The sequence below is a fragment of the Callorhinus ursinus genome, unplaced genomic scaffold (assembly GCF_003265705.2).
Source record: "Callorhinus ursinus isolate GAN/ISIS: 27379988/994484 unplaced genomic scaffold, GSC_fseal_2.0 scaffold53, whole genome shotgun sequence".
In the NCBI taxonomy this organism is placed as follows: domain Eukaryota; kingdom Metazoa; phylum Chordata; class Mammalia; order Carnivora; family Otariidae; genus Callorhinus; species Callorhinus ursinus.
Window position 1 is genome coordinate 9276758 of NW_027397115.1, and position 23381 is coordinate 9300138.

General features: G+C 44.2%; 1 protein-coding gene across 1 annotated transcript in view; it reads left to right on the forward strand.

The window, feature by feature from the left end:
- Positions 1-23381, forward strand: part of STAU1 (staufen double-stranded RNA binding protein 1) — a 51248-nt gene that overhangs the window by 23414 nt on the left and 4453 nt on the right. The window contains 6 exon segments of the mRNA XM_073884011.1: positions 1427-1613; positions 11140-11238; positions 18474-18491; positions 18493-18687; positions 20411-20554; positions 22388-22534. Coding sequence (XP_073740112.1) covers positions 1427-1613; positions 11140-11238; positions 18474-18491; positions 18493-18687; positions 20411-20554; positions 22388-22534 — 790 coding nt within the window.

Genomic DNA, 23381 nt, shown 5'->3' on the forward strand with positions numbered 1-23381 from the left:
TGGAAGAATAAAATCTGTAGATTGTGGGGCACATAATGATTTGGTCATATTTAGGCTTGCCACATGTTGAAGTCAGTCTTAATTGTGCTGGTACTTTTGGAAGTATGTCTTGATGCTTCTTTAACTCCTGTCGCTAGGGGCGCCTGGGTGGCTCAGATGGTTAAGCGTCCGCCTTCAGCTCAGGTCATGATTCCCAGGTCCTGGGATCGAGCCCCATGTTCAGCTCCCAGCTCAGCAGGGAGTCTGCTTCTCCCTCTCCCTCTCCCCCTGCTTGTGCTCTCTCTGTCTCTGTCTGTCTGTCTCTCAAATGAATAAATAAAATCTTTAAAAACAAAACTGTCACTAGCAAGGGCCTGAGCGTATTCCTCACTAGCAGTGTGGCTATGCCCTGAGAAAATTTGGTTAAAGATCACCTTTTTAACTGCTTTGTTAATTTGAGCATGATTCCCACAACACCAAGATTCTCAGCATCCATAGGTTTTCTTTTCTTTTCTTTTTTTTTTAAGATTTTGTTTATTTATTAGAGAGAGAGAGAGAGAGAGAGAGCACAAGCTCTGGGGGAGGGGCAGAGGGAGGAGAAGCAGACTCCCTGCTGAGCAGGGAGCCTGACGCAGGGCTCAATCCCAGGACCCTGAGACTATGACCTGAGCCGAAGGCAGACGCTTAGCTGACTGAGCCACCCAGGCACCCCTAGATTTGCTAATTATTGCTTATTGGGTACTTTTTGACTTTGCACTTATGTGCTGTGTAATAGCCTTGGAGGACAGGTGCAGTAAAATACTAATTGAATTCCGAAAACATCCTGTATTAAAAACCTCCTGTTGGCAGTCCTGAGACATTAGTGGATAGACTGATGATCGGTATGGAAGTTTTTCTTTCCCTGCCTGACTTGGATGGAGGCAAAGCGATTTAAAAAATGCAGGCTCTGAAATGTAAGAAGCCAGGCTCTGCCAGGCTTGTTGGGGTTTCCAGAAATGAGGGGCCTTCCTAAAAAAGAAAAAACAAAAAAAACCTTTTGTTAAAAAATTCCCAGCATTTTCTGGAGACAGGCAAGTGTGACTCTCAGATCTGAGAAAGTAGAGCAAGTTAAGTCGACTACCTCAGCCAAAGGTAGCCAAAGCCTAATTCATTTTAGATTTTGTAAATTCAGGTTAGCATTATAAATTCTCATGTAATCTGTAAGCTAGTCTATTCTGTGGAACATAAGGTTGCTTCCTAAATAGTATTTGCTCATCCTGTGTGCCAATTCTAATCCAGCATAAGCCTACGAAATCTCTGTATATTGATGAGGAGTCCTTAATGGCAAGGAAGCCCTGATGTGGTTTAGGACCCATGATGAAGGAAAGACCCAGAATTTACCGGAGAACATACAGGTGACTTAACTGATCTGAGACTGTAACTCTGCTAACCCCCTTTTTACTTTCAGGTACTTTTACCCATTTCCAGTACCACCTTTACTTTATCAAGTTGAGCTTTCTGTGGGAGGACAGCAGTTTAATGGGAAAGGCAAGACGAGGCAGGCTGCGAAACACGACGCCGCTGCGAAAGCTTTGCGGACCCTGCAGAGCGAGCCCCCGCCCGAGAGGCTGGAGGGGAGGCGGCCAGGCGAGCAGGTGGGTGCGGAGCGGTGTCCTCTTGGGGTCTTTTTCTGAGAAGATGCATTGAGAGCTGTCCATAATGTTTGTTATTTGGTAGCTTACACGAGTCTATGCTCTGTGGCTTTCTGGCCTTGCCCCCCCCACCCCCTTAAAAAATGTTTTAGTAAGAAAGATGCCTTCTTTTTTCCTCTGTGGTATAGTTTTGAGTGAACATGGTAGAAAGATTGTGACTCAGTTGAATTGTGAAGTACATGCATTGATGAATTCTTCGGTGCAAAAGATAATGCTTGTTGGGATCTACTGCAACTTATGGTACCAGCTTGGAGAATTTTCCTAAAGCCATTTTTTGACCAGCTACTCTATTATGTTGAAGTGCCGGTTACCTATTGCCGCATAACAAACCATTACAAAACCTAGTGGCTTAACCACCTCTAGGCATTTATTTTGCTCACATATCTGCAATTTAGGCAGGGCTTGGCATGGGAGCTGGTCTCTGCTCCACATAGCTTTGGCTAAGGTAGTTCCTCAGGAGCCAGAGGATCCATTTTCAAGATGGCTGCTCCCTCACATGGCTGGAAGTTGGTGCTGGCTGTTGGCTGAGAGCTCAGCCGGGGTTCTGGCCCGAGCACCTCCGTCCCTCTTAGTTATCCTATACAGAGACTGCTTCCCCATCCTCATGGTATGGTGCTGGCTTCCAAGAGTGAGTATCCTAGAAGACAGGAAAGGAAGCAGCTTCCAGTTTCTTAAGGGCTAGGCCCAGAAATCCCCACAGCATTGCTTCTGCTGTATTCTACAGGTCAAGCAGGCACAGAGCCCAGATTCAAAAGGAGGAAATACAGAACCTCCCTTTTTATTAATAGGTAAAATTCACACAACATAAATTCACAATTTTAACTGTTTTAGGTGTACAGTTCAGTTGCTTTTAGTACATTGACAATGTTAACCCCACTTCTGGATGAGAAGAGTGTCAAAGAATTTGCGGGCCACGTTTTAAAAATCTCATGGTAGGAATAGGTTTTTAACTCCTTGCAACTAAATAGGAACATAGGTCTTAGGAAGTCAGTGACTGTTTTTCGTTATGGTGTGTTTCCATTTTCCAGTGTAATCACACATTTTAAAACAGATGATGTGTTTCCAGGGTCCAGTGAGGACCAAATAAAAGAAGGGACTGTAATTTAGAAGAGGGGGATTTCATGAAGTTAAAGGGATGAGCTTCTTACTGGTGAGTTTTGTTAGAGGCAGTAGGTAGTGTAATCTGAGTCATTTTGGAGGTTTTGCATTTTTTTACTTCAGTTTGGTGCTAATGTAATTGGAGTCAGATGGGGTAGTTATTTCTCAGTTTTTTGTAGCCAGCAGTTGTTAAATGATCGCTGAACACTGGTATGTGGGCTGTCTGCTTCAGAACCACTTGAGAAGTTTAAAAAAAAAATTCCTTGGTCCAACCCACACGATTCTAATAGGAGTCTGTCTTTTGCTTATCGTTATCTTTTTTTTTTCTCTTTTGCTTTTTAAATGTGCTCTTGGAGTAGCTCTAAAGCTCGATCAGGGTTTGGGAACCCCTGGTCCTAAGTATTATCAGTGCTTCCCCCTCAGGCAGCTGCTCTACTTTGAATCCTGCTTGGGAGTGCTCCCCGTATTGTTGAAAAGGGCAGGTGCCCATTGGTGTCTCCAGTCTGACCCCATGGCCCTGGAGCAGCGTGGTCGGCTCCAGTCTGAGGGCAGAGGCTGGAGTGGACTTGCTCTCCTGAGCTGAGTTCACATGCTCATCTGCCATCTGTACAGAGCTTTGCTGAGAGTAATGTTAAATCTCCTCGTGCCCCTGTTCTAGTTCTGTATGGTTTGAAATAGAGACCATGCCCTTCACAAATGGCTGAGACTGGCTTAACCAGTGCTGCAGAAATAAGAATCATTGAGTCGAATAAGACTTTCTTTGAGATAATAAATGAAACACTTAGCCTCCTGCCTCAGTGAGCTGCCCTTTGATTTACCAGGCCTCCTGGGTAGGTGGGTAGTAGGATGCAAAGAGAGAGACATTTTTATTTTTTAATTAATTTTAAGAGAGAGAGTGCACAGGTGAGTGGGGAGGGGCAGGGGGAAAAGGAGAGAGAGAAAATCCCAAGCAGGCTTCACACCTAATGCGGAGCCCAACTCGGGGCTCAATCTCAGGACTCTGAGATCATGACCTGAGCTGAAATCAAGAGTTGGAGCCCCAGGTGTCCCAGGAGGGACATTTTTAGAAGATATCTTTACCTTTTTTTACTTAAAGTTAAACACATGTGAACTGTAAAAATTTTAAAAACGTTTTGGTGGATGTCAGTGCATATATAAGTAAATACGTGCACCGGTCTGTTTAACAGAAGTGGGGTGATATCATATGGTAACCACTTTTTTTCACTCAACCGCTTATCATGAATACATTGTCATGCCATTTACTTATAATTCCTTGGAGGACTCAAATTCAACTGGCATCTAAGCAGTTTTTAATAGCTACAAAGTGTTTCACTGAACATAGCAGTTTATTTTTTCAACAGAGCCTTAGTTATTTGGGTTGTTTATAAAGTGTTTCCTTTTAGAAAATAGGTAGTGAAGAACATTGTTGTAGTTAAATCTTTGTGCTTGTCTGTGACTTTTTATGAGCCATGGACCTGGACTGGAATTGCATGGCAAGTGTATATGGCCAAGTTCCCCACTAGAAAGATGGTACCATTGTAGACCTCTGCCAACAGGGTGTGAGCAGCATGTTTGCCCCTGGCCTGCCAGGATTGGAAATTATAATTTTAAACAAACTGTTCATTTTGCTTTTGACGATTTGTAGGGCATGTGATTGGTGGATCAATTCATCTTCTTTAGAACATGGCCAATAAAGACAGCAATTTCTGCCTATAAGGCAGGTATAGTCTGGTCCCTTGACGATAGGCATCATGCTAGGCCCTGAGGAAAAACCACAGCCCTTTCCCTTCCCTGGTGGAGTTTCATTGAACAGCTGACAGATGTTAATGTTAGAATCATCAGAGTGCAGTGAGTGCTAGGGTGGGAAGTAGCAAGTATTATGAGAGCATCAGATGTCTATTTATTTATTTGAGAGAGAGAGAGAGAGAGAGAGCACGAACAGGAGGGACAGAGCAAGAGGGAGAGAGCATTTCAAGCGGACTCCCTGCTTAGTGTGGAGCCCAAGGTGGGGCTCAATCCTATGACCCTGAGATCATGACCTGAGCCGAGACCAGGAGTCGGACACTTAACCGACTGCACCACCCAGGCACCCAGCTGTCTCCGTTGGAGGGAAGTGAGGGTGATGCATTTAGAGATGTCCTTTCTGGGGAAGTGGCGTTAAAGCAGAGACCAGACAGAAACAGAAGAGTGGGAGCAGCTTGTGTAAAGGTCCTGCGTTGGGAATGTGCCTTTTGTTTTTGGGGTTTTTTTTGTTTTTGTTTTTGTTTTTAAATCTAATGTTTGTGGTAATAAAGGATGACTTATTCAGTGTCTGAGCTGCTAGGAGCAAGATGGCTAATAGCTACAGTATTTGTAATAGACGAAACAGGAGCTATCTTATGTCCACTAGTAGGGAAGTGGTTAAATAAACAGCTACATTTGTCGGAGAGAGGCCCAGGGTGTGGTAGATCTGTACACATAGGCATGAAAGGAGGTACATAATGTAAGGGGTGGGGGGCGATCAAGAACCAGAGCTGTAGTTTTGTAGATAGTGTGATCCTGTTTGTGTTTAAGTAAATAAAAGTGCCAACTGTGTGTATGTATGTATGCATATGTATATGTTTGTTTGCACGTAGTTTCTGTCTTGAAGGCTGTATGAAGCTTTAAAAGTAGTTTTTGCTTGGTGGTAGTGGTAGGAGACAGACTTTTTAAAAAAATTGTACTGTCTGAAGGGTTTTTTTAATACTAGTGTAAAAATAAATACATGGAGCTCTTCTGGTCTTGAGTCTTATCTTCACTTGGGCCAGGGCTTAAACTAAAATTGGAGACCTTGATTTTCATTATTCTGTCAGGGTCCGTTAGACCCAATTTTCATTTTTGAGCTTCTTTTTCAAGCTCTGTAAGGAGTGATATTGCATGACTTGTATTCTTTTCTGGAGATCTTACAAAGAACAAAGAGAAAACGTACTTTTTAAAATAGAATAAAACTCATTCTGTCTTACACTGATCACATAGGTCCTTTGGACCCTTTTGTAAATCTCCGCCTTAGGGAATCTGAATTTTCCTTTGTCTTGAGACCTTCTGCTCTTTGTCATCTGACATATCATTTCAGCACTCTTTGTAATCCATCCCTACACATGCTGAGCAGGACTCAGATAAAAGGACGTGGAATTGCAATGCCGCCCTGGGGTGGCTGCTCTCGTAGTGAGATGACCCGTCGTCCTTTGCTGGGCCTGCTGCACCGCCCAATGTGGCGTGTCCTTCCAAGGAGATGCAGAAGACTGGAGACAGTGTCTTTTCCCTGTGCGCTTAGCTTTCCTTGAACTCAGGTGGGAAGTTAGAATTTTTCTTTGCCTCTAATGGCAAAAAGAAGAAAGTTGACAGAGGAAGACCTTCCCATTATTAGACAAGCAAGAAGATGAAAGCAGAGGGACGGCAGGGCCCTAGACTCCAGTGGTGATGGTGGGATTGAGAGTTCAAGCGAATCTCAGACTGTGAGTCTTCAGACAGTATCTTAGGTAAGCTCTCCCAAACTCAAGACTCGGCGAGTGAACAGTGTATTTCTACGGTGTATGGAAAGCAAATGTGTATTCTTTTCTGACCATTCAACAGGAAGGACATCGTCACACATTATTTTGTGACAAGAATCTGGAACATCCTGTTTTGATTTTTTAAAAAGTATGTGTGACAGCATTCTTTTAATTTTTATCATGTGTGGCCACCAGAATTTACTTCCCACCACTTACGGTCCACAAAATAAGTGGACAAATGGCAAAAGGTGTGTGTACAAAGGTCAGTAGGAGGATATAGATGATAAGACAATGAAAAAACTCATTAGATCCTTCGGGGTTTACAAATCTAAAAATGAAAGCATTTTGTAGTTAGGGAGCAAAGAAAATGGCTGTTCTCTCTTTGATACAGTTATGAGTCAGTTTCACAAGTAGTGTGTTCTGATGATACCACTACTAGAAGAGTCAGAAGTCATAATAAGCTAGAGCCCACTGGGGGTGGATTTGAAAAATGACATTGCTACAGGTGGGCTGGGCTCCTGGTTCAGATGTGCTAGCAGATGAGCAGTTAGCTGCATTTAAAGGACTGTGCCCATTTAGGGTACATCAGTGCCTTCCAGACTACAAACCTGGAATAAAAACTTGGATTTGCTATTTTAATTTATTTTCTTTTCTTTTCTTTTTTTTTTTTAGATTTATTTATTTATTTTAGAGTGAGCAAGCAGGGGGAGGGGGGAGGGCAAAGGGAGAGAGAGACTCTCAAGCAGACTGCCCGCCCAGTGAGGTGCCCCATGTGGACCTCTGTCCCTTGACCCTGAGATCATGACCTGAGCCAAACTCAAGAGTCAGATGCCTAACCAACTGAGCCACCCAGGTGCCCTGCTGTTTTAATTTCTTGTTAAAATCTCTAAGGAAAAGATTCTTACTGTCCTTTTATTCTGTATGTTATTTGTAAAATGACTAAGTATAGAAAAATAGTCTCTTGGAGCCAGATAGTAAACGGTGAGATGACTATTTTTTTCTGGCATACTAAGGGTTAAGCATGGTTCAGAGTGTTTATTTCTTTTCTTAATGTTGCCTAGATTTTATTGCTGAACCATACACTATGGAATTGATGTTAACAGTAATTCCCACTTCATGAAGGTAAGACTAAGGCTCCACTACACTTTCCCCATTTTACTGGGAATGGTATTTGTGGATTTGTTTTTGACTCATTTTGCTGCTTTCCCATTGCAACATTTTGTTCACTCCAGATAATATCAAAATTATGTAAAAGAGCAACATAATCTCACTTCCAAGTAAATGTGTATCTTTGTTTCCTGTTTTGCATTTTTATTTTACTGGCTGCTTTGTCCCTATTGAAATCCCTTGAGAAACAATTGGCTTAGAGCAGTGAATCTCCACTCTGCTTGTAAAATCAGCAGGAGTCTTTAAAAAAAAAAAGTACTATAAATAAAATGGATCTTTAAAAGCCCTACCTGAAAAAAATTTAAGTTCCCTCATCTGGAGTAGGAATCTAGATAGCATCTGTCCTTGCAAAGCTCCCAAGTGATCCTGATGCTGCTGTGGTTAAGAAACACTGGCTTACAGTTTAGATTTTTGCAGTAGATTGTTGTTTTCCATCAGACTTATGTGGAAGTTTAATATATAAAATAGGAAAGTAGCATTTGATTAGTATAAACTTCTGAGTTTGAATTTTATAGTATTTTTGAAGGTAAATCAGTGGAAATGATTTATGTGAATTTTCAAAACACAAAATATACCATATATTGTTTTCGTCCACTAAAAAAAACATGGCTGTGAGAAAGATACATTCCCATTTTAAAATCATGATTAAGGCTGCCATGGAAAGGAGAGTGAGGAGAGCTTCGTTGTTTTCCTTAAAAAAATTAAAATTTCATGTCAGTAGTTCTTAATGTTGGGACATTTGTTAAATCTAGCACAATTGCCTGTTAAATTATTTATCTCTGCTTTTCTGAATGTTTGAAATAGGTCATAATTAAAAGTTAAAACTAATTGAGCTGGTAAAATGAACAACAGGTTTGAAAATTGGAGTATGTGCATGGTGGCTGAAGTCTTATTTTAGCCTCAGCACCCAGTTTATTTCAAAATTTTCTGGTTGCATTAACAGTTACTTAGCATCAGAGTGGAGCCTTTGTTTTAACAGCTCATCTGCTTAAAAAAAAAAAAAACCTCTGGCTATCCTTCAAATAAACAGCTGTCAAAAACCTTTGTGCACAAAAATAAGTTAACCTTTTAGCATAAGTTAATGTGTTGACAATCTCTAGTGTGTTAATATTTGGTACGAAACATACTTTTTTAGTTGCTTTTTGAAGATAAAATAAACATAACATAAAGGTTACCATTATAACCATTTTTGAAGTGCACAGTTCTGCAGCATTGAATATATTCTCAGTGTTGTGCAACTGTCACTACTATCCATTTCTGGAACTTTTTTTATCTCATTGAAACTCTGTGCACATTAAACAATAACTTCCCCTCCATCCCCCCCCCCCCCCCCCCCCCCCCCCGCCAACATCTACTTCTGTCTCTATGTATTTACCCATTCTAGATACCTAATATAAGTGGATATTCATCTTCTCTCAGGCTTATTTCATTTATCATGTTTTCAAGGTCCATCCATGTTGTAGCTATGTGTCAGCATTTCCTTTCTTTTTAAGGCTGAGTAATACTCCATTGTGTGACCATTCCACGTTTTGTGTATCCATTCATCTGTTGTTGGATGTTTGGGTTGTTTTCACTTTTTGGCTACTGTGAATAATGCTGCTGTAAACATAGGTGTCTGGGTATCTGTTTGAGTTCTTTTAAGTTCTTTCGAGTACATATCTGCTGGTGTAATTGCTGGATCATCCTGTAAATCTATGTTTAACTTTTTGAGGAACCACCACACTGTTTTGCACAGAGGCTGGGCCATTTTATATTCCCACTAGGAATGCCCTGGGATTCCCACTGCTCCATGTGCTTGCTAACACTTGCTGTTTTCTGTGGCCATTCTTAAGGGGTGCAAAGTGGTGTCTCATTGTGATTTTGACTTGCATTTCCCTAATGATGAGTGATACTGAGCTCATGTACTCGTTAGCCTTCTTTATGTACTCATTTCTACCTTCTTAAGAAAATGTCTATTCAAGTCCTTTTCCCATTTTTAAATTGGGTTGGTTGTTGTTGAGTTGTTTATATATTCTGGATATTAATTCTTCATCAGATCTATGATCTGCACGTGCTTTCTCCTATCTGGGTCGTCTTTACTTTCTTGTGAGCATCTTTTGATGCACAAAAGTGTTTAATTTTGATGCAATCCAGTTTATCGGCTTTTTCTTTTGTTGCCTCTGTTTTCTGTCTCCTATCCAAGAAGTCACTGGCACATCCAGCATTGTGAAGCTTTTTCCTGATATTCTGAGTTTTATGATTTTAGCACTTAGGTCTTTGATCCATTTTGAGGTAATTTTTGTATACGGTATAAGGTGTTTTTTTTGTTTTTGTTTGCATGTGGAAATCTGTTTTTCTAAGCACCATTTGTTGAACATACTAAAATGCAGGGTGGTTGTTCGTTTGTTTTAAGTTTAAAACTTGTTTGAAAAATAAATTTCAAACCAAACCTCCACGGAGCTCTAAGGCATCTTGCTTGAAGATTTCTGGCTTTAAAGATTCACTCATAAAAAGTCAGGCTCTCTTTCCGTTTAGGATTTAAACAAGAATAAAAGTATCTTTAAGTTAATAAAGCCACCAGAAATGCTATGCAAAAAGTTCTGACCAGGCAGAAGTGAAACCTGAATGGAAGGAGAATGCCGCCATCATGGCAGGAGAGAGAAGTAGAGAGTGTCTGGGATGAATATACTGGTATAGGATTATATTCTTGATGGTATTAATATTTTTAACTTAAGAGTTTTATTTTTTTTTCATTATAGTGTGAAATACTGATACACGGAGGTGTAAGATCTATCTGATGAACGTATAGAAACGCACAACCGATAAAATCCTGGATAGTCCTGCATTTTGCCTATTCCGCGGTTTTAGCCATGGGTTCTTGTCAGAAAGTTCTAGTCTTGGAAATAGGATTTTTACAAATTTTTGATAAAGAGTCACAATAATAAGAAATAAGAAAAATGCAGCTCTCTTGCCACGATTTGCAGGGAGGGGGGCATTGCCGTTACTGAGCTTACCTGGATTCTCATCATCACTGCGCCGATAGAGTCGGTTATCAGCTCGCACCGAGATCTCTGCCCTCCCTAATCCCAGCCCTGGCTGGAGGACTGTAAATGAACCTTGTTATAAAGATGGAGTCTCAGCCTTTGTTGAGCAGACTTGATTAGTTTGCACTTGAATTTTGGCTAGCAGCAGTGAGGAAAAGATTTTGTATACGATTTCATAATTTGTTCCATTGCATCCTTTTTTTAAAAAGTGGGTTTCCAGGGACTTTATGTCCAGATGAGAAACCTGCATACTTAGATGGAGAGACTTCTATTTGAACTTGCCATGTCCCACACAGAGCTGTCTGTATTCTGACTTTTTCCAGAATGTGGCTTGCCGGTCCTCACGGAAGGCTTTGGGAGTCTGTCACTCTTCCTGAGCAGCTGTGGGCGCGTGGTTGCACCATGATGAGGTTGATTCATACCCCTGAGTCTGTTAGGTGTGGGGCTGTTTATGGTGGATTTACAAGGTACAAGCTGACCCAAGTGTGAAATAATACCTTTTTTTTTTTTTTTTAACCTTTAAATCCACTGCCACATGGCACACAGGTGGCCTTGCTCCCTGGGGTAGTGCTCACTCCATGAAGCCAAGGTTCAGTGCTTAAGGTTTATCATAGCTGGGATGTTGACAGTTTTTAATAAGAGTTAACTACTAAACAATTATTCTTTCTTTAGGTGAATGGAAGAGAATCAGAAGAAGAAAATCTCAATAAATCGGAAATAAGTCAAGTGTTTGAGATCGCACTTAAACGGAACTTGCCTGTGAATTTTGAGGTAAGCTTGCTTTACATGTAGGGACTCCACTGTAAAATACTGTTGGCATTCACCACTGGGATGATTTTTTTCCTAAATAACAGTGGAATTATCATCACAAACCTGTGAACCTTCAGGTTTAAGACTCAGACATTATCCTTAGTAAAGCAATATATATATTTTTTTAAAGATTTTATTTATTTATGTGACAGAGAGCACAAGTAGGCAGAGAGGCAGGCAGAGGAAGAGGGAGAAGCAGGCTCTCTGCTGAGCAGGGAGCCCGATGCAGGACTCGATCCCAGGACCCTGGGATCATGACCTGAGCCGAAGGCAGACGCTTAACCAACTGAGCCACCCAGGCGCCCCTTAGCAAAGCAGTATTGATTCTCTTCTTTGGGGTTGCTAATTTGGGGGCCGCCATGCCCCTCCAGACAGTCCGTGGATGGTCTGTGAGCCTCCCAGAATGATTTTGAAGATTGTGTTTGTGTTCTCATGTGTTTTCTGGAGAGAGGTTCCATTGTTTTCATAAGACTCTCAAAAGACTCTGTTACTCCCAAAACGTTAATCTCCTTAGCAGTCCCTAGGAATCATACAGCGGAGTTAAAAGGACGTCAGTTTTGTCCTTGTCCAGCATTTGCCCTTTAAATCACCTCTCTAATAACTTCATTTGTTGTTAGAGACTTTATGGTCTTAAAAACCATAACTTAATAGGCTGTTAGTTCAATATGGAAAGTAAGGTACATTTAGGACATGTTTCCTTCAAGGACCCAGTGAATCCAAATAGATGAGGCAGGTGATGGAGGTTAGTAAGTTTTCTGTAATGGTCTGACACACAACGAATTCTTTGCAAATCCTTTTGGTTTCCGCACTTGGTTATGCAAGGTTGTGTTTTACTATACAATGCACATTTCTTTATCAATTCTTTGGTCTTTCAGAGGTGGTTTTTTCTTTTTTTTTTTTTTTGAGAGCGAGCACGGGGAGGGTGGGGAGGGACAGAGGGAGAAGGAGAGGGGGAGAGAATCTTGTGGAGCCCGATTTCATGACTCTGAGGTCATGACCTGAGCTGAAATCAAGAGTTGGATGCCTAGGGGCACCTGGGTGGCTCAGTCAGTTAAGCGTCTGCCTTTGGCTCAGGTCATGATCCTGGGATCCTGGGACCGAGTCCCACATTGGTCTCCATGCTCAGGGGGGCAGTCTGTTTCTCCGCCCCCCACTCGTGCTCTTTTTCTCTCTCAACTCTGTCTCAGATAAATAAATAAAAAAATCTTAAAAAAAGAAAAAAGTTGGTGCCTAACCGACTGTGCCCCCCAGGCGCCCCAGGTCTTTCAGAGTTCTAAAGACTATATATTTAGTCTTCCAAAATGCTGTACGCTTCTACTTTGTTACTTAGGCAAATGTAATTTGAGGTGGGGCATTTGCTTTTTTTTTTTTTTTTTTTAAGATTTTATTTATTTATTTGAGAGAGAAACAGCATGAGAGGGGAGAAGGTCAGAGGGAGAAGCAGGCTCCCCGCTGAGCCAGGAGCCCGATGTGGGGCTCGATCCCAGGACTCCGGGATCATGACCTGAGCCGAAGGCAGTCGTTTAACCAACTGAGGCACACAGGGCATTTGCTTTAAACAATTTTAAGTGGTCCATAAATTTCTTTTGGCCTGTTTCTTTTTTTAAAAAGTCCCCCTGTGGAGCACCTGGGTGGCTCAGTTGATTAAAAAATCCCCCTGAAGTTTATTATCCTGTAAAATACTGTAATTTTGTAGCATTTTTGCAGTTACAGGTGACCCCCAAACCTCATGCCTGACCTTTATAAAATATATACCTTCTCCTGTTAATGTGCTAGTGCCCTAAACTGGCTCCTGAGTTTAGTCCTTAACCCCTCAGCCGCGTGCTGCTGACTTCTGGCCTTTAGCTCGCAGTGCTTCCCTGCCCGCCGCGGGGCGCGGGTGGGATGGGCGGTTACACTCGCATCATGGGGCCACCCTGCGTCACCTCACAGCCGTCCCTGTCCCACCCTGGCCAGCAGGACCAGGTTTACACTGTCCCTTCCTCCCAGAGGGCAGAGCCCCGGACAGACGAGGGCTGTGTCTTCTCCCCTGGCTCCCCGTCCCTCCCGGCCCCTCTCCCTCTGCAGGGAGACAGGAGATACGCAGAATGACAGGGCTAGTTGCTGGGTGGGAACCAGGTGGGAGCTTCACTCCGAAAACCACGAGGTCTGCCTGGGTACCTGTTGCAGGAAGAGAAGAAGTCCTCCTTTTCTCCTCGTGCTGAGGGATTGGTAGGGCATGAGAATGGATTTTTAGAGATTAGAGGGGTGCCAAGATTGTGGGAGTGGGAGGTGCCTGGCTTCCCGGGTTACCTTGAATATTTTATTTTGAAAAATTTCAAACCTGTGGAAAAGTTGGAAGAATAGGACAATGAATTTCTCCTTCACTGAGATTTACTAGTGATTGACATTTTACATTTGCTTTTTCTTTCCCAGCAGGCAGCGCAGGATCACACCCTGCATCTGGTAGAGGCATCCCTGGGCTCTTTTGTCTGTAACAGTTCGCAGCAGTAGGTGACTGCTGGCACCAGGGCCCTGGATCCCTGCGAAGCTTGCCACCTGTTCCTACTAGTTTGTTGCCCTGCCTGAGAGTCACAGAGCTTTCTGGAACCTTAGTGAAGGAATGCCATTTTGTTTTTGCTCTGTGGGATTTGGAGACCAGATTGCTTCTGTCCCACTTCCGCTTTGTTTGGATTTCAGATTTGGGTTTCAAGCTTGTGTTCAGGAATATGTAACACAGCTGGAAATGGTCTGGTCACCTAAAGGAAGTTTTGGAAGCGCCCTCTGGTGGGTGAATATCTTTAGGGTAGTCATTTAAGACATTCCAGTTTGTGCGTTGGTGGTGGTGTTGAATTTGTTAATGTGAGTGCTTATGTTAAATAGCTCATCTATCAAAGGGTCATATTACTTCCATTATTAGCTTGAGCAAGGGCTTTCATTTTCTTCCCCCACAGATCTGTCTCTTGCACCTGGAAGATTGCCTGGCACTTACTGGATGCTCAGGAAATGTTTGTTGAATAAATGAATGGAACAGTTTTTTTTTTTTACTGAGTTTTTTATAGTAAAATCTGTCACATAGAAATCTGGGTTAGAAGTGTTTAATAGAAGAAGGCAAGAGCCTTTCCTGCGGTTCTCCAGAAAAAATGTATATAGCTTGACTTTTGATAAAATACATAGTTTTAGTTAAAAAATGTGATGGTGCTGATTGACAGTCACCGGGAGGCAGTTGTGACCTCTACATGACCTTGCACTAAATCCATAGTAGGTGGAACTCCACCTTTAGGTGGGTTGGCTGGTGATGTGAGTAGATGACTGAGTCAACTCTGAGAGGCCAAGAGGCCAGGTGGGGCTGAGTGTTGGCAACCAGGCTGTCCGGGTTGGGAGGTGGTGTATGAGGGGCCCCAGGAGCCCTGCGCTCCGTGTGCTGGGCCCTCCCAGCCAACCTCTTCCTTTGGGGGGCAGTGAAGGCCGCTCTCCGAGGGGCCTCTGGTTCTCACCTGGGGAGCACAGCACCGTTGTTTTGGGGCTTATTTGGTTTTCCTAGCCATTTTTTGAATATTTTGTTTTGAAAAATTTCAAACCTGCGGAAAAGTTGGCAGAATAGGATAGTGAATTTCTCCTTCACTGAGATTTACTAGTGATTAACCTTTTACATTTGCTTTTTCTCTCTCTGAATGCACGTATTATTTCCTCTCTCTTCTTACCCTTGCTGGGTCATTTGAGTAAGTGGCAGCTATCAGGATTCCTAAATTTCAACATGTATCTTTTAAGGACAAGACATTATTTTAAGCACAATCTAATGATCAAATACAGGAAATTGAGCGTCACTAATTCTTATGTAACGTACGTCCTATATTCACATTTTGCCATCTGTCCCTTCCGTCCTTGATGGTACGTATTTTCTTGTTCTGGTGGCAGCGCAGGATCACACACTGCATCTGGTAGAGGCATTCCTAGGCTCTTTTGTCTGTAACAGTTCGCAGCCTCTTTTGACATTTTTAAAAGGTACTTTGTAGAATGGCCCTCAGTTTGGTCTCATTGTTCCCTCATGATTAGTTTCAGATAATGCATTTTTTCCCTCAGGACACCACAGATGTGGTGTTGGTTCTTCTGAGCATCACATGAAGGCATTCCCCCCCCCCCCCCCGCCCCCCCGTGTCAGTGACGTTCCTTTCATTGGCTTACACCAGAGCTTCACCTTAAGGAGACTTTCTTTCTCTTTGCAATTAATCCGTATCCTGCGAGGAGATGTTTGAAGGTTATGCCCTCAGAGATTTCCCCAGTGATTCTCATAGTCATTGATAATTCTTCCCCGTAACAGTCACTGCTGTGGTGGATTTTCTGCCTTTCTGAGCTGACATTCCACAGGAAATACCCCATCTCTGTACGTTAATTTTTATTAGCATAGGTCCACAGCTTCTTTTTTTTATTCAGAGTGTTACTTCATTATTGTCATTCATTAGGGGGCGCCTGGCTGGCGTAGTCGGCTTAGTCGGTGGAGGTGGAGTGCGACTCTTGATCTTGGGGTCGTGAGTTCAAGCCCCGTATTAGGTGTAGAGCTTACTTTTTAAAAAAAGGAAAACGAAAAAGAACCATGGTTCAACGTTATTGTCATTCATTTTGATATTCAAATTGCCATTCAACTGGCTGCTGTGTCCTTTGATATTCCCCTGTGGGGATGTTTTTGGAGGGGAGGGTAGTTTTTTTTTTTTTGAGGTATAACTTACATACAGGAAAATCTATCCTATTCAGATTTTTTTTATGTGTTTGGATGAATGTATACAGTGGTGGAACCACCCCTGCAGTCAAGACCTAAAACCTCTTTCACCCTGTAGTTGCCCTGAAGCCCTTTGCAGCCAGTTCTTTTCCTCCGTCCTCAGCCTCAGGCAACCACTGATCCAATTTCCGCCCCTACAGTTTTTCTCTTTTCAGAACATTACATAAATGGAATTACAGAGTTTATTGCCTTTAGTCTGGCTTAACTTAATGTAATGCAGGTGTTGAGTTGTCCATGTTGCACAGAGCAGTAGTTCCTGCCTTTTTTTTTTTTAAGATTTTATTTATTTAGGGGCGCCTGGGTGGCTCAGTCGCTAAGCCTCTGCCTTCGGCTCAGGTCATAATCCCAGGGTTCTGGGATCAAGCCCTGCATCTGGCTCCCTGCTCAGCGGGAGGCCTGCTTCTCCCTCTTCCCCTCCCCCTGCTTGTGTTCCCTCTCGCTGTGTCTCTGTCAAATGAATAAATAAAATCTTTTTAAAAAATTTATTAGAGTGAAAGAGAAAGCACAGGTGGGGTGCAGAGGGAGAAGCAGACCCTCAGATCATGACCTGCGTGAAAACTTACTCTAAAAACCATTGACTGGCTAGCTTTGGGGGAGATCATACCCCAAAACCAGAAGGCCATTGCTAACTCCCCGAAATCCTGGAATGAGACACTTAGCTCCAGGTTGGCTACTCTCCCTGAGCAACCACCTGCTATCGACTGGGCTTACTACAAGGCCAATGTGGCGAAGGCTGGTTTGGTAGATGACTTTGAGAAGAAGTTTAATGCCCTGAAGTTTCCTGTGCCAGAGGATAAATATATTGTTCAGGTGGATGCTGAAGAAAAAGAAGATGTGAAAAGTTGTGCCGAGTTTTTGTCTCTCTAGAAGGCCCGGATTGAGGAATGTGAAAAAGCTGGAGAAGATGAGGAACATAATTCCAGACCACTGAGGACCTGAATGAAGTGTTCCCAGAAACCAAATTAGACAAGAAGAAGTATCCCTATTGGCCTCACAAGCCAATTGAGAATTTATAAATTTGAGTTGGGGAGAAAGCTCTGGCCCTTGTATTGTAAATGCTGAACATAAAAAATAATGATATGGTGCAAAAAAATTTTTTTGATGTGCTTTGGTCTGTTTGCCAGAAATCACAAGACCAAATGTGTGCAGGTCTGTTGCTGCATTCTGTTCTGATTTATTGATCTCATTGTTTGCCCTTTTTTTTTTTTTTTTAAGATTTTATTTATTTATTTGACAGAGACAACGAGAGAGGGAGCACAAGCAGGGGGGGGTGGCAGGCTTCCCACTGAGCAGGGAGCCCGATGCGGGGCTCGATCCCAGGACCTTGGGATCATGGCCTGAGCCTGAAGACAGACACTTAACGACTGAGCCACCCAGGCGCCCCTCATTGTTTGCCTTTAAACAATGCTGTGAGGGCATCGTTGCTATAACTTTATTGGAGTCTTGGGATCTGGTGTGTGAGTCCTCTCGGTTGTTCTGTTCAAGAGTGTCTTAGCTAACCTAAGTAGCTAGTTCAATTTTTATTTTCCTTCTATGTGATCCAATAAGAACCTTAATTAAGTTTCTGTCCATACTCAGTTTTAGTGTTTTTCTCCCATCTTTGTTGACTTATTTTTATATTGTTAATATGTAAAACACTAAATGGTTCTAAAAGTCAAAACTATACGAAGAGACACACCCAGAAGCATCACCCTGTCCCTGCTCTATGCAGTTCCTCCCGCGTGCGCTAGGGAACTAATTCTCTCAGTTTCTGCTTTATCCATCCTGTGTTTCTTTTTGCAAAAATAAGCATATAAACACACACGTGTGTGTCTGTTTATATATTTGTGTATATGTGTTGTGGGTATATATAAATTTTTTTTTTACACATAAGTTAGGGTACTGTATAAACTCTTGGCAGTTTGGTTTTTTTAACTTTGTGTATATTGAAAATCACGGTCAGTGCTTAGAAATTTCTCATTCTTTTTTAAAGCTGCATAGCAACCAGGATTTAATAAGCTCAGACTTGGCTGGAGGCTCAGAGCAAATATTAAACTTGAACTCTTTGTGTTGAAATTATTTCTGGACTTCGCTGGGACGGCTTCCTTTCTGCCATTTGCATTGGATCCCCTGAACTCAGGATAGTCTCTACCCTGGGAAGACAGGAGTCGTTCTGCTCGGAGGGTGGGAGCAGAACTTGTTTCCCTCTTTACTCTGTAGTAACTGTGTGGGGGACCAACCAGACCCAAGAACATTAAGAAGTCTGAGAAATAAGGGAAGGAAAGGATTCAGGATTTTCACTGTTTTCTTTTGCTGACATTTATGCCGCCTGCATTGATCAGGTCTTGTCCGTAACCCCCCCTTCCCTGTGGTTCCTGGGAGGTCGTGTGCTGGGCAGTGTGTCCTACCGCTGGCAGGAAGTGCCTGTCACGCTTTCACTCAGTCTTTCCCTCTGAAACAGGTTGCCCGGGAGAGTGGCCCCCCCCCATATGAAGAGCTTTGTGACCAAGGTGTCAGTTGGGGAGTTTGTGGGGGAAGGTGAAGGGAAGAGCAAGAAGATTTCAAAGAAAAATGCTGCTATTGCTGTTCTCGAGGAGCTGAAGAAGCTACCACCCCTGCCTACGGTCGAGCGAGTGAAGCCCAGAATCAAAAAGAAAACAAAATCCATAGTCAGGGTAAGAACCTTCTCGATCGAAGTGGGTATTTCCATTGCCTGTGGATGACGGGGGAGGACATATTAAAAGGCTCACTAGGTTGCTGACCCTAGTGACAGGATGGGCACTGATGTGCCACCTGCCAGGCCTGGTGCGGGGGCCACCTTGGGTAGTTTGATGCGGATGCCGAGGCACCGGCAGCTGTGCGCACACGTCGTGCGTGAGGGGGTGATCACAGGAACCGTGTGCACCTGCAGTGCCCTTCTGCAGAGCAAATGGCGAGAGAGTGTCCTTCCTCCATCTCGCTCACCGCTGAACTGGTGCGAGTGTGAAGCAGATTTGTGGGACGAAAGGCGTCTGGGGGCAGTGAGACATTTCACCAAACACCTCCTGTTCTTTGGTATTTTTTAAGCCACGTCAATGGACCTGTCAAAAATTATACTAGCCCCTTGCCTCCCCCACCCAGAGAAGGGACAAGAGTCCATTTGGGCATGTTTAGGAGTACGAGGGTCTGTTCTGATTGTCAGTATACAGTTTTTTTTTTTTTTTTTTTTTTTTTTTAAGATTTTACTTATTCTGATAGATAGAGAGACAGCGAGAGAGGGAACACAAGCAGGGGGAGTGGGAGAGGGAGAGGCAGGCTTCCCGCTGAGCAGGGAGCCCGATGCGGGGCTCGATCCCAGGACCCTGGGATCATGACCCGAGCCGAAGGCAGACGCCTAACGACTGAGCCACCCAGGTGCCCCCCTGTCAGTATACAGTTTTGACCCTTGAACAGCACGGGCGCTAGGGTTGCTGACCCCCCGCCCCCACCCCAGTGGAAAGCCTGGGTTTAACTTTTGACTCCCCAGACACAACCACTAACGGCCTACTGTTGACCAGAAGCTGTACCAGTAAGATAAAGAGTCAATTAATATGTTTTATATATCATATGTTATATGTGTGTGTGTGTGTATCAAATGCTGTATTCGCACAGTAATCTGGAAGAAAGCAAACATTATTAAGGAAATTTTGAGGAAGAGAAAATACACCTATACTATACTGTAGTTATCAAAAAAAATCCACTTCTAGGTGGACCTGCACAGTTCAAACCCTTGTTGTTCGAGGGCCAGCTATAGTTTCACACTCTGCCAAGACCCCGTCCCCAGGGGTGAGCACACGCTATAGACTGTTGCGGCTCCCCTTTTCTCTCAGGAGATCCCAGGAACCACCCCACGCAAACAGTGGCTGAGGGTTCCGTGGCGCTAAAGATGGCCACTGGGAAGAAACTGTGGGATTCTTAGGTTCTTTCCACATGGTGTCAGCTTGAGGTTTTGCATTTCGTGTGTGTGTGTGTGTGTGTGTGTTTTAAATAGTTTCTGGCTTTTGAGTCCTTGTTAAGAAAGCTGGGGACCCATCTTATAACAGAGTTTTGGGGGGAATTTAAGGAATAGTGTTCTGTATTTTTTTCTCTCTTCATTGTCAAGTTGAAATTTATTGTTAAAAAGCAGACTTTTCAGGATTGCTTGCCTACCCATAGTGGGATACTGATGTTGGTTTGCGAGGAGCCTTTTAAAAAGTCACCTCAGAGCAATCCTAGAAAATCACTAAGCATCTTTAAATTTTAAGGTTTAAAAAAGATCTGATTAATTCTGGGCACTTAGATCAAACATAAAGGAATGTTGTGTCGTGTCCTGACCCCTGAATTGGCGAGGTCCTCTCTGTGGCTAACATGGCACATGGTTTCTACATCCGTTGTCCTCAGCTGCAGAGCAGCACAGACTGCGGCCAGGGGATGAACCCGATCAGCAGACTGGCCCAGATCCAGCAGGCGAAAAAGGAGAAGGAGCCAGAGTACATGCTCCTTACAGAGCGAGGCCTCCCGCGCCGCAGAGAGTTTGTGATGCAGGTGGGTCAGCATGGGTTGTGGCAGCCCTTCTGTGACCACGCCCCATCTTGGCTGGAGGGGTCCAGGGGCTGGGTGCTTTCCTAAGGGGGCCCCACTCCCCGCCATTGGACATTAGTAATAGTAAGACCATGTTGCTTATAGTAAATGCCTTAAAACGTGTCCTTGTGTGCACACCACACGTGCTGCTGAGTCAGCAGGTAGGAGCTCGGACACCTGTTCCAGGTCATGGGTGCTAGGGCAGGGGGATTGCGGGTGACCATTTCTCTTCAGTACATCTCCTTGAAGGCTTGTATTGTCCTTTTCAGAAGGTAAATTTTACAAGTTCTATCAAAGGATCTGTTCCTGTTCCTCCTAATCTGTAGAATCTGGAGTCTAGGGTTGGTCCTCCTTAGATTGGGATTGCACTTCGGATTAGTGCAGAGTGTTTTCCTTGTATTTATGAAACAGTCATATGGGCAGTCTACTCTATGATTTGAATTTAATGGTGTTTTCTGGTGAAAAATCCAGGACTTTGCTCTCGTGTAGCAGTTCGCTCACAACTTGGGAAGTGTTCTCAGCGTGTTCTCCCTCCCCATTCGGAAGGCGAGTAAAGTCACGGTCCTTCCACGCTGTGGGGAAGATGGCAGCATACTGAGAGGATCAGTAATTTGGCCAGAATCAAAGCTGGTAGATGGCAGGGCCAGGATTCCACCCCAGAGCCCTCTTCACAGGCCAGGGAAGGTTTCCTTGACTCTCAGTTCTGGAACATGGGGCTTTTTGGTCTGGTCTGTGATCAAGACCGGCTTGAGAAGGGGATTGTAAGCCGTGGTATGTGCTGCAGTCTGTGTAACACTCAACTCTCTTAGGGGAGGGTGGTCTGGTGGGAAGGGGTGGGTGTGTTTATAGATGTGTTACGCATGTATAAACTACACGTATGTATAGTACAAACGTCAGAAAGGATGAGCTCCTCCCTGCTGACTCAGCAGCACGTGTGGTGCGCACGCAAGGACACGTTTTAAGGCATCAAATTACTACAAGCAACATGGTCTTAATAGTGCTAACGTCCGATGGCGGGGAGTGGGTCCCACTGGACCAGGGCACAGTTTACAAATAATACAGAAAACACGTAATACTCTTTACTTTCCATTTTCTCTGTCACGTAAGGGCCGTGACGGTGTTAGACGGTGTTAGAAAATCAGGCCGCGCGTGCTATTGACAAAGGAGCATAGTTCTAGCATGAGGATCGGTTAACGTTTTTGTTTACATAAACAAGATGAAAGTAAAGACATGTTGGAACTTCATTTATGAACAGTGAGTGACTTTGTTGAATCAGATCATTTTCAACGACTGGATGAATGTTCCCGTTTTTTGTGCAGTTACAGGGCCCCGGCTGCAGACTCAACACGCTTGTTAGCGTAGTTTGCATCCCTGCCTCCATCATTAACCTTTCCTCCATCTCGTAAGTCTAGAGGAGACGACAAAACCACTGAAGGCGGGCGTGCTGCATAGTGTCTGCAGGTTTCTGTGGGGTAAACACTCTGCCTACGGCCGTGCAGGCATTCCGGCAGCCCCCAGGGTCCCGGGCTGGGCTACACACACGTGCCCTAGGGGCGCAGACCCTCAGCAGCACAGATGAGTGTCAGAGGGAGTCACGTCAGGAAGTGCGTTTTTAGAACTCCTTATGTTAAAGGGCCTGTAAGCTTCTATAATCTCACGTTGACCGGCGGCTGCCACGGGCACCCCTGGGAAGCTTCTGGTCGCTGTTCGGTTCTTTTGCCCACACACCACTGCCTCACCAGTCTTTACTCTGAAGGTGTAAGCACTGGTCTGAGTCCTGACTTCGTCCTCATGCAGGTGAAGGTGGGAAACCATACCGCAGAAGGAACAGGCACCAACAAGAAGGTGGCCAAACGCAACGCAGCCGAGAACATGCTGGAGATCCTTGGTTTCAAAGTCCCACAGGCTCAGCCCACCAAACCAGCCCTCAAATCAGAGGAGAAGGTGACCGCTCGGGGCTCTGTGTCCTTGCTCTCTAATGGCAAGATGACCTCCTCGCCTCATCCTAGGGGACTCTGGCAACCTCCAGGGCCAGGCTTCAGGGCAAGGCTTCATCCTCCTGGCAGGAAAACAGCCCTGCTGAGCGGCATCCTATCCGTTTGGAGCATTATAATGTGGTCAGAAGGGGAGTTGCATGTCCGTGGCTCCGAGCGTGGCTCTGGGTTAAGTCGTTCTTGTTTCTGTATCTCTGTGGTCAGGGACGCTCTGCTGGAGGGCACCTCGCCCCTTTCCACCTGGAGGAGGATGGGCAACGGGGCTGCAGATGACCCCTGTCTGTGGCTGCCCTCGCGCTCGCAGTGGGGCCCGGGTGGCAGACCCGCGGCTTCAGACTTCTGCTGGTTGGGAAGCCGGCTTTGGGTTTTCTGGGACACCGACACACTGGGATTTACGGAAGGAAATTCGTAATTTCGATTCGGGATTCTTTTTTTTCTTTATGAATTGAACACTAGATACAAAACCTTCTGCCAAGATTGGTAAAGCAGTACCCTCAAGCGGGTTCTTGACCGAGCTTGTTTCCACTGAGAGGTCCCAGGATGGGACCCCTCCCTGTGCCAGCCATGCCAGCAGCGGGCTGTGGCCTCTGCCGTGGCCGCGGACACTCCTCAAAGAATTGGCACAGGGCCTGGACTTGGTTTTGGGGTTTTTCATTCCAAAATCTGATAGCGGATTCGTAACATCCTTACCTTCTCAGAAAGGAGACCCGTGTTTGCAAAATTTTTCTCTCATAGCATTTCCCTGCCTGTTTGTTATCTTTGGAAATGTCACCTTTTCCTTGAATTGGATATTAGTT